This window comes from Pinus tabuliformis, chromosome X (assembly GCF_031772625.1).
Source record: "Pinus tabuliformis cultivar Carrire ecotype Pingquan chromosome X, CPIR1, whole genome shotgun sequence".
Classification (NCBI taxonomy): Eukaryota; Viridiplantae; Streptophyta; class Pinopsida; order Pinales; family Pinaceae; genus Pinus; species Pinus tabuliformis.
The window spans coordinates 1034546899-1034558193 of record NC_142308.1 but is presented as its reverse complement, the minus strand read 5'-3'; the positions used below and the strand labels follow the sequence as shown (position 1 = coordinate 1034558193).

Genomic DNA, 11295 nt, shown 5'->3' with positions numbered 1-11295 from the left:
TTGGTTGGCAAAAACCTAACTATTTTTCAAGATAAATCATTCCAGTAAAGGTTGTGTTCTCAAGGTAAAATCATTCCAGTAAAGGTTGTGATGGTTGTAATTGAGTCTGTAGTGGACATGCACAAAGTGAGGCCTAAGAAAAAGAAAACTATAATTCCTATCACACTACAGGTGAAAGAAGACATGCCCTAGGGCTTCTTTGATGGAACCAGCGATAGTGATCCACCTATATGTAGGCCAAGTGCTATTCTCTACATGAACAAAGATATTGTTACAAATACCAAACATCTTTGTTATAAATACCAAGATGAAGCTGTTAGCTTTGTGGGCTCTTTTGTATGTGGCTAACTATTTTGGGGTTTCAAAGCTCTAGATCTTTAGAGACTCGCAGCTTGTGACTGAATGCATCAACAAGAAGATTGGAATCTAAGGTCTGCACCTTTTTCGTATTCCGAGGGAATTGCAAAATGAAGCAAACAAGTTTGAGTGATTTGACACAAAACATGTTTTGAGGGAGTTGAATACAATCTCAACAACAAACCGCCTCTCAAAGGTGTTGCAAGTTCATCTAGGAGCCCTTGAGATTGAAGATTTATGGATGATTAAGCTCTAGAAGGAGCAATCATTCAATTTCAATTATATAGTTGCAAGAACACTTCAAACTTATATGAGTATGTTGAGTATCTACTAGTTACATATAGATTTTTGTCTTTTATGTCAATTAAAAATTGAGCCATATATATGGCTGTCAATGTTATTTAAATTTTGTATGGAGTTCATACATTAACATTTTGTATGGAGTTCATGTTTTGTTTAGTAAACAATTTATTTTAAATCAGACCTCCAAAACATTTTCAATGTATATTTTCAACTTAAAGATATAAATTTATTTTAGAAATAATATATATATTTTTTCAAAATATCAAATTTAAATTATCAACCTTAATTATTAATTAAAACTCACCTCTCCAAAATTTAACAGACAACAATGTTCAATCAATAACTTAAAAAAAACAAACTCTTAATTCACTTCTAGCCCTATCCTAACAAAATAAAGACAAAGCTACATTTTATATAATATGTAACAACATTTTATTTTAACAGACAACAATGTTCAATCAATAACTTAAAAAAAAACAAATTCTTAATTCACTTCTAGCCCTATCCTAACAAAATAAAGACAAAGCTACATTTTATATAATATGTAACAACATTTAAGAAAATAAAGACAAATCTACCCAACAAACTCTTAATTCACTTCTAGCCCTATCCTAACAAAATAAAGACAAAGCTACATTTTATATAATATGTAACAAACATTTAAAAAAATAAAGACAAATCTAACAAAATAAAGACAAAGCTACATTTTATATAATATGTAACAAATATTTAAGAAAATAAAGACAAATCTTTAAGAAAATAAAGACAAATCTACCTCTATATAATATGTAACATTAGTTACAAAACTACATTTTTATATAGTATGTAACCATTATTAATTAAATATTCATTAACCAATGGTTATTAATGCTTGAAACTTCTTTCTAATTTCATATTTATTTGGATCAGGAAATGCTCTCATGTTACACATTTTAAATTGTTGAGAAATTTCACAGTTATATTAATTGTTTGTCGCTCATAAATCCAAAAGTCACGTGATGAACAATCAGGATATCACATGAGGATCATTAATTAGTATCTATGGTCTATGGTCCAGGGTCCAAATATCATAATATATGAACGTCTCCGAAAATGCAAGATACAGGTCAGTGACTGGTCGACAAAAGAGAATTTTAGAAGGATAATTTAATCCAACTGTCAGAATGTGTGAACAAGTGCCAGTGCCAAGAGGGACATAAAAAATGAAAAATCATGGGATACACATTCCAAGGGTCAAGTTAAAATAGCAGAACATGTAAGATAGAGGGACATGGGACACAAATCCCAAGAGTCAAGTCCACGAGAACGAAACGAAACAGATATCTCTGCTTAGCTTCAAATATCTCTGCTTAGCTGTGAATGCATTTATGGTGTAATGGATTCTTATGTCATACATTCCAAATCAATTTTACTTCTCTAATGGTGTGTGTGCTCTATCTCAGAGTAATGCAGCCCTGAACCAAGTATTCTCCACCTTGGAATAAAACATAAATGACAACAATATATTTTCAACAATAAAGAACATCACGTAAGCCTAAATATGTCATATAACTCCTCAGTTGTATATATTACAGGATGGGACTATCAGATCTACTGCTCAATTGAACCACAGATAGTCAAACCAGCGGATTACTAAATTTCAGCTGTACATTTCTATCACTCAGAAAACCTTTGCAGCCCTTTGCCAACTTGAGATTTTCTGGGATTTTGAAACCTTCATAACAAGAAAGAAACGGCTTTCAAAATGAACATTGCCATAGAAAAGGAAAATTGACCTACACCAACAACTATGCCTTTCCTTGACACGCAGAAAGCTTGATCTTATGTCAAATTCCGCAGTTGTGTCAAAGAAAGTGGTTGTGTCATAGAAAGTAATTTTGAGATCCCATCAGTCCATACTTGATGCTCTTTCTCGTTTTTGCATTCAAACTGAATCAATCCACGGTCTGTCTTAAGACCAAAATAACGTTTGTGTTCTCCTCCCTCTGAGAATTCTCTCCCAGGCCATGCAGGAATGTCTTTGCAGACGTCAAAAACAATACCTGAAACATGTTTTCAATGAAATACACATAACTCATTGACTAAACAAAGCCGATCAGACTGTTATATGTATGCATATTCTTTTAACAGAATTGTTCATGTTCTAAATGGCCAAAAATATGTACTTACTTTTTTTCTTCTTTGTGTAGGTACCCCCCATATGTTTGCTCTTAAGTTTAACTATCACCTGTGAAAAGTTCAGAAGCATATATTATGGAAAAGGGCTTTCCCTTCAAATGTAATGCATAAACTAATAATTTATACAAAGAAGGAAAGCACGCAACAATGAAAACAAAAAGGTGTTGGCCAAAATCTTTATTGAGACAAATTACCCAAAATGCTTCATAGAGAGGGCTTCTCTGTTATTTACTTGCTACTAAGAAGAGTATCCTTACCTGTCCCTGCTTGATATACGCATGGACCACTTTCCAATGAAGTATACCTAGTAGAAACAAGCACATCATCACAGCTCAGTACCAGAGTATTTGTAAAAAAATGATTCCTGATATAATAAGATATACCAGACATATGTTGTTATGACTTCCAACCTTTTCTGGTCCGTTTTAGAAGTTCCCCTCCTCTTGCCAGTAAGTCTTGGATGCGCGTATCTGAGTCATGGCATTCTGGAGACAACTCTCCACTAAAGGAGGTGGTTTGATTGGCCCCTTTTTCATATGGAATAACGTATGCATTATTCCATACATCCTTCACAGTTCTTGCCTTGAGAATTGCTGCTCCTCGCAAAGCTGCGAGAAAAAAGTATTAACTGTGTGAGTGCAATGCTACATGAGAATACCCTATTTTCATAACAGAATTATTCAATCACTTCAAGCCTCTGACAACATGGAACATTTTTTTAATAGTAAGAAAGAATGACCTCAAACAGGTTTCAAAAATGTAAATGCATACGAATGCTTCAGATGGAAAAGAAACCCTATATGCAGAGTCTGAGACATGGAACTATGACTTGAACTCTGCTTTTATCAGAAAATACTCAGATTCCGTGAATGATATCACTATCTGTTTTTTGTGTGGGATACACTGAACTAGAACTTGCACTCAGCATTTGTTAGTAAAAAGCCCAGATGCCGCAAATGGTATTACTTCTTTTATTGAAATGTTTCCTAATCGATCTGCCCCATTCACACATAGGCCTGTTTGAAAAAACATGTTTCTGGGGTATTTGAACCTCGTGGACATATGAAACACCACTGCTTTACCATTGAAGCAAAACTCCAGTGACAAACGAAACTGCTTTTTGTTACAAGGAAGGGAGTTTGCAGAACAAATCCCCTTCTCAATTTACAAAGCAGAAAGCTGTTTGAATTCTGGAATGAACACTGAAAACCTGAGAAAAATTATCTAGAGCAAGAGCAAGTAGATCAAGATTGGTGTAGGACCTGGATCTTATGCACTTACACTTCTTGTATGGGTAGAGATAGTGGGAAGCCTTTTTTGATGTAATGATGTCTTTGCATGTAGTTATTGAAGGGATGAGATTCAAATCCCTCCAGTAACATATATATCAGGTTTAATAAAAAGAACAAAGAGTAGATCAATATTGAATACCTGTGGCTGCACCTGCTGTTAAGGTCATAATATCTCCAGCTGTTTTCACATTGACAGCAGAATTCACCACTGAAGACAATTGTTGGCGATCTGCTCCCATAGACTCCGCAACCTCAACACATTCTGCTGCCACAAGAGATGCCGCTGAAGCTACTGCCATACTTGTCTGGGACTGACCATCATTTCCAGAATTAGCCGCAGTTGCTGCAGCAATTGCTGCAACTGCAGCTGCCACTCCAGCCACCGACATGGCTGCATGCACCTGTGCATTCTGTACACGGCCCTCTTCTTTTTTCTTCTCTTTCATATCTTTCAACCACCTTCCCACTGTCTTCCCTCTCATTGGAGGTTTTATTGGGTTGAAACTTCTAGCAAACTACAATGAAAATACAAAAACAACACTTTAGTGCCAGAATTTCAAACCGTTAACATCTTGCAGATCAGAGACTAGATTCCCTTGCTTTGCGTTGCTATGAATAAGCAACGGTATAAAGACTAAAAACTATACTATCCTACTTAATACAATAATTCTCTTGTGGAATCACAGAGCTCCTATTACTTCGAATCTAGGAGAGTTAACATTATAGCAGATCATAAGATCAGAGACTACATTGTCTTCCCATGAATAAGCATTGGTACAAAGCCTAAAGAGAATATCTATCCTACTCAAGACAATAATTCTTCTGGGTAAATCACGGGCCTATTATTACTTAGATTTCAGAAAAGTTTACATTCATAGCATTTCGATTCGATGCAAGGGAAATCACATTAGTTATGATATTTTGTTATTCATTTTCACCGTGCCTGTACCTAACAAGGTTTCCAGTATTCAGAATCTTTGAAAACCAAAAGATCGAAATTAGTAATTATTGCCAAAGGGATCTTGACGGGATGGTAAAGCGGAGTAATTTAATCCCTCCATTAAGATTGTTTCGCCCTTGTTGGGCTTTCTTGCGCCTACAAATTGTGAAATAGCAAACTCATGATCTGAATAGGGTTGAATAGCATGAAATAGGGACTGTTATATTAGCTCCCTACAAAACCAAAGGTTGACATGCATCAAGCTATGCTAACAGAAATTTTATAAATCTTGTTTTCAAGTTTTGCGATGGGCGGAACTTTCTAGGGTTTTTTCCATTCGTTTTATGATTATTGCTTTGAAATAATTTGCCACAGAGCAGATTATTTAGGGTTTAAAATAAATATAATTATTGTTTTCAAATTTTCACAGAAAAGACCTTTGAAGCTGCCATGTCTTAGTTCAATGGGTAGGTAAGAGTTGTTTTTCCAAACAGTTTCAGATATCAAAGATATATTTCACCTTTTGCTAATTCTTTGATCAAATGAGTCGCGCAGAGATAAGTTTTGGGTGATTTTTAAAAGGCCTTGAATTTTGACCTTTGCTACCAGTTGGAGGTTAGGGTGATAGTTACATTAAAAAAAGAAAAAAGTAAAATAAAGAATACTGGGATACACCACTTTAATCAAAAGCTTCTCGAAGAGCTTTATGTTTCTTGAGTAGTACAGTATCATAAGCCAACTATTTCAGAGCAGGAAAAGGACATGCTGGCACTAATATTCTCAAATTGGAGAAGGGTTAAGAAACATTTAAAAAAAGAACAATTCAGGTGACCAGAGAAAAGGGGGAAAATGTGGAGATGAACCGTTTGTCTTGGAGGACTTCCGGGGAGCGAACGAGTTCTCTTTGCAGTAATCAGTGGATCGCTGCTACTTTCAGATAGCCTCCCCGATGATGATAATGATGATGGCGTCGTCGTTATCGTCGGTGGGGATGATGAATCCTGTTAATAACTCCCACCTAATTAATTTGCATTAAAAGTAACCTCCAAGCCATGGCTAATCGCATCCAGATATCCATAACATAATCTAACTCAATCCACAGGCAAAGAAACACAAATTGAACTAAGGACTGTAAAGAATTATTTGAAATGAAAAGAATTGAGCAAAAACTTACAGACTGTGATAGAATGTGATCCAAAACCAGCTGGGAAGTGACCCCTGATCCGAAAGTAAAAGAATTCATTACAGGAGGCGCCGAATCCCGTGCTTCCTTATTACTATTCTGTTGAGCAAGCGTTGAATCATTATCTTTACCATGGGGATGTAATGGGGCTGAGGCCTTTGAGAGCTCCAAGGGGGCGAGACTCCAGGCTCGAGCGAGAAATTCCATGGATTCTCTAGGGATTTCTGGAGTTGCACTTACACATGCTAATGTCTCCTCCTCGTGGATAATATTGTCCACCAGTATTCGGGAAGAGGAGCAAGAACTCAGGGAAGAAGAAGAGAAGGTACTGGGTTCCATCCTCATTGCTACTAACCTAGGCTGTGTGCATGGCCTTTCTTCTTGCTCTTTAATAGCTATCTGGCCGCTGAGAATTTTGTCAGAAGAACCAAGTGCCAGTCCAGCTATACTACCTACTAGAGTGGAGAAACTTAGTGAAGTAACGGGGCCTTTTTATCCCTATAACGACTGGTCGCGTTGTACGAGGTTGAGTGAGTGGCCCGACGAGGAGGCCAGGCCGGGTGGAGTTATGTTCTGATTTGACCAATAAAGGTGATTTCCACATTCATTATTTGTAAATTGGGCACCGTCTGCACCCGACAAATGTGGAAGTGGAGCGGAAAATATGTTCCGGGGGCTTGTGGCTGCTAACTTCCGGTAGGGGTGGCACCACCGGAGATTAGAGGAAGAGATGATGGGGGTGACGGTAAGCGTGAAGGCGTGCATTGCACGTCATCATGCCTCGCCCCAAAAGCAGGGCAGAAAATGAGGATGCGTAGAAAGGATGAAACAAAGCAGCGCCAGCGCCTGCCCTGCCCTCCGCCACACAGCTTTAACAGCTTTTTGTCGACTTATTTTTTTGTTTTCTATAACCGGAATTACAAACATAGGGTTCACATTGCGGAATTTCTATGTACATGCATTTTTATTTAATTGTTTGCGAGATAGAGGATATTTTTAGGCAAATATTTATGGATATTTAATTTATTTAAATATTTATTATATATTTGGATAATATATTTTTTATTTTCATTTTGTTATTCTGTAAAGTCAATTTAAACATATGACTAGTTTAAATATAATAATAATAGATTAAGTTTATATTTTTTATATTTTCAAATTTATTTGGTTAGGAAAAATATTTTAATTATATTATTGGATTGTTAAAATTGTAATTGAATAGAGATAATAATAAAAAAGTCAGTCAAATTTATATAACATTTAAATTAAGACTATAATATTTCATTAAAATTATTTTTACTAATTTTATACGAAAAAGATTTTGTTTCTCATATTTACCAATTTTATAAAAAATAAAAAAAATTATTATTATTTTGAATTTATAAAAAAATTCAAATTTATATAACAACTACGTCTCTATAATATAATAAATGATCTCTAATTTAAATTTTATACATATTTTCAACGTTTAAATCTATATTTTTATTTTGAATTTATTAAAAAAAAATCAAATTCATATAATGTTTCACTACGTTTCTATAATATAATAAATAATATTTTGAATTTATAAAAGAAAATCAAATTCATACGTTTCTATAATATAATAAACTATATTTAATTTAAGTCTTGTACGTATTTTCAATAGTTAATTAGTCAATTCAAAAGTTAAATGGTCAATTCAAATACAACTAATTTTGTTAGTTCCTATAAATAATGATAATAATAAAAATTTAAATAATATTAAAATTTAATATTATCCTTCAAATTATCCAAATAAATATAAATACACATAGATATATTTCAGTTTTTTTTAAATTAATTCAAACTTACATTAAATATCTTACTTTATAATCCAAATTTACATTAAATATCTTACTTTATAATCCAAACGTTATAACAACCTTCGTTACCATCCGTCCTGAAAAAAAAACAACCTTCGTTACCATACATTTAATTTATAATTTGGAGCGTTATAACCACCTTCGTTATCATATATTTAAAAAGTCAATTCAAACATAAAACTACCAAATCATAAAATAAACATCCCCTTACCAAACATAGTGTGTACTTCCTAAACTATACGATTAACTAAAAATGTTGCAATTAACTAAAAAATTATTTTGATATGAATTGTATATAATATATATTTATATATCAAACATTGAATTCCAAACCATGTGTATCGTGAACAGATAAATTGATAAAAATAAATTTATTGAAATCAAAATTAAATATATAACTTATATTTATGTAGGAAGAATAAATGGGAGAGATTTATGTTTTAAAGAAGATAGTGAGGTGTTACGGATGATTATCAAAAAAAATTAAGTCATAGGTTTTCAATGACGAGTTAGATTTTATTAACAATTTAAATAGGTTTATGTGGGATGGAAAATTAGTGGATTATGGCTTGAATTAGGTGGACATTAAGTATATTGTTCAAACTTGGTCAAGTGGATGGAAAATTAGTGGATTATGGCTTGAATTAGGTGGACATTAAGTATATGGCTCAAACTTGGTCAAACAATTACGTGGCACAATGAGGGAAGATGACGCGGTGGGAATGATAAATGGAATAGGTTTATGTTTCAAAGGAAGAGAAGGAGGTGTAATGGAGGATTATCCAAAAAAAACATTGGTTCTTAGGTTTTTAGTATATGGTTCAAACTTGGTCAAACAATTACGTGGCACAATGAGGGAAGATGAGGCGGTGGGAATGATAAATGGAATAGGTTTATGTTTCAAAGGAAGAGAAGGAGGTGTAATGGAGGATTATCCAAAAAAGCATTGGTTCTTAGGTTTTTTAGTGATAAGATAATAGATCTTTTAAAAAATATTGATAGGTTCATATGGGATGGAGAATTAGTAGATTACGGCTCTAACCAAGTGGACACTAAGGATTCAAATTTGGTCAAATAACTCATGGCAGCGTTGAGGGAAGTGAGGGTGGTGATTGGTTCGAGAATTGAGATTAATGAGGATGTGTGTTAAGGAGAGATGAATAGATGGCACATTTAAGGCATACATAGGATATCACAAGCTTTGGGGCCCATGATCTAACAGATCTAGTGATTTAGAAGTTGAGGTGGTGGAAGTTCAAGTAGCCAGGTTAGGGGGGGTGTATCACTAATGGAAAGGAGTTTAATTTTGACCTAAGTGAATCATATGATGATGAGGCCCTAGAAATTATTTTAAATCAATAGCATTGAGGGAAGCGAGGGTGGTGATTGGTTCGAGAATTGAGATTAATGAGGATGTGTGTTAAGGAGAGATGAATAGATGGCACATTTAAGGCATACATAGGATATCACAAGCTTTGGGGCCCTTGATCTAATAGATCTAGTGATTTAGAAGTTGAGGTGGTGGAAGTTCAAGTAGCCAGGTTAGGGGGGGTGTATCACTAATGGAAAGGAGTTTAATTTTGACCTAAGTGAATCATATGATGATGAGGCCCTAGAAATTATTTTAAATCAATCTCACACAAATGACCATATTGTGGCTTTCATTCACTCATTGAGGTAGGTGATGAAGGATGAAGGATTTTAGGATACTCTAGAAGGTGATAGAGGGTTTTGTAGAGATGATTGTGTTTTGATGGAGGTTTTTGTGGTGTCTTTGTTGAGGCTCGCAGACTTAGTAGGGATTGCACAGTCTTGCTCTAGGAAGGCAAAGGAGCTAGATTGGCCAAAGAGATCGAAGAAAAGGAAAAAGATGGTTAAAAGGAAGGATGATCGAGTTAAGATGACAATTGGGGAGGACCTTGGACTGGAACAAGCTCTCGATTATGTTGGGAAGACCTTGGTAGGATGTTCATTTGGGATTTCACTTTCTAGAGCCTCACTACTATAGTGGCTAAACTTATCTTTGGGAGCTTGGTTGGACAATGCCTAATTTTCCAATTCCTTGCTAGGGGATGGCTGTGCTTTATTTTGAAATCTAAGGAGAATGAGTAAAAATTCTAGATAGGTAATGGCACTGGGGCACTTAACCTTTCAACCTCAAGCTATGCCACCCATTCTTTAACCTTAGGCGGGAGGTGATGATGTCCTCATCCATATGGGTTAAACTTCCAAGATTTCCATTTGAACTATTGATTGACCAATTTATATGAACCTTAGGGAGCCACCTAGGCAAGACTCTAATGGCGGATCCACCATATAAATACTTAGTGCAGAGGAAGGTGGCAAGGGTTTTGGTGAGAATTGATCAGTAGAAGGCTTGGTGGAGAGCATTGACGTTGAATGTGGTCACTGAGAGTTCATGTAGACCTTGGACTATGGAAACATACCTTTTAGATGTGTGTATTTTCATATAGTTGGGCACATGGTTGAAGGCTATGAGAAAATTTTCATTAAGAAAGTGTGGAGAGAATCAAGTTAAGGCCTCCTTTACCGAGATGTGATGTTTCTTTATCGATAAAGGATTCTTTAGAGGTACCTCAACATATTGATAACAGGGAGTATTCCTTAGTTATATTCAACTTCCTTAATGGTTAGCAAGGAGTCATGTGGTCTAAAGATTAGGGAGAGAGCTCTGCTAGCATAATTGGCTCCTCCAAGCCTCTAGGGAAGAAGGTTGCAAAGATCCATATAGAGATATTTTTTAAAACTTGGGAACCAAAGGAATGGTTAAAGGTGGCAGGTGTTTCCCCTAAATTCTAGTGAAGAATAGGATAGGATTGGCCCAACAGTAGAAGTTCTTGCAACCAGTGGAAGTGGTGGTAACTTAAACGAATTGGAAATGTTACATCTATCTTCTAGTAAGTCTTGCAATGTTCCCTCTCTTGTCACCACTTTCTTGGATGAAGGGGGGTTTGAACTTAGAGATATGGAGCAAGAGGAGGTGGTTTGGGGGGTTTATGATTCTTTCAAGCTTGTTGGGACTCCTAGGGAAAATCACTTACTAAAACCATGGAATAGTCTTCCACACATCCACCTTGTGAGGATTTGTAAGTGATCCACACCAAAGTGTTTTGGAATTCAAAAGGTCTCACTCACGAGTTCTTAATCCTCTTTATTAGAAGAAGGATTGTATGGAAACTC

General features: G+C 35.2%; 1 protein-coding gene across 2 annotated transcripts; it reads right to left on the bottom strand.

The window, feature by feature from the left end:
- Nucleotides 1-2189: 2189 nt before the first annotated feature.
- On the bottom strand, nucleotides 2190-7124 carry LOC149143294 (VAN3-binding protein-like). 2 transcript variants are annotated; one of them, XM_089447255.1, is made up of 7 exons: nucleotides 6245-7120; nucleotides 5934-6071; nucleotides 4270-4645; nucleotides 3249-3446; nucleotides 3096-3142; nucleotides 2830-2887; nucleotides 2190-2702 (listed from the first exon to the last, which is right to left on the bottom strand). In XM_089447255.1, the coding sequence occupies exons 1-7, from the start codon at nucleotides 6596-6598 to the stop codon at nucleotides 2482-2484; spliced, it is 1392 nt and encodes a 463-aa protein (XP_089303381.1). In that variant the 5' UTR covers nucleotides 6599-7120; the 3' UTR covers nucleotides 2190-2481. The 2 variants fall into 2 exon arrangements, with proteins under 2 accessions (XP_089303381.1, XP_089303382.1); XM_089447256.1 differs by lacking the exon at nucleotides 5934-6071 and having other exon boundaries at nucleotides 6245-7124.
- Between the last annotated feature and the right edge of the window lie 4171 nt (nucleotides 7125-11295).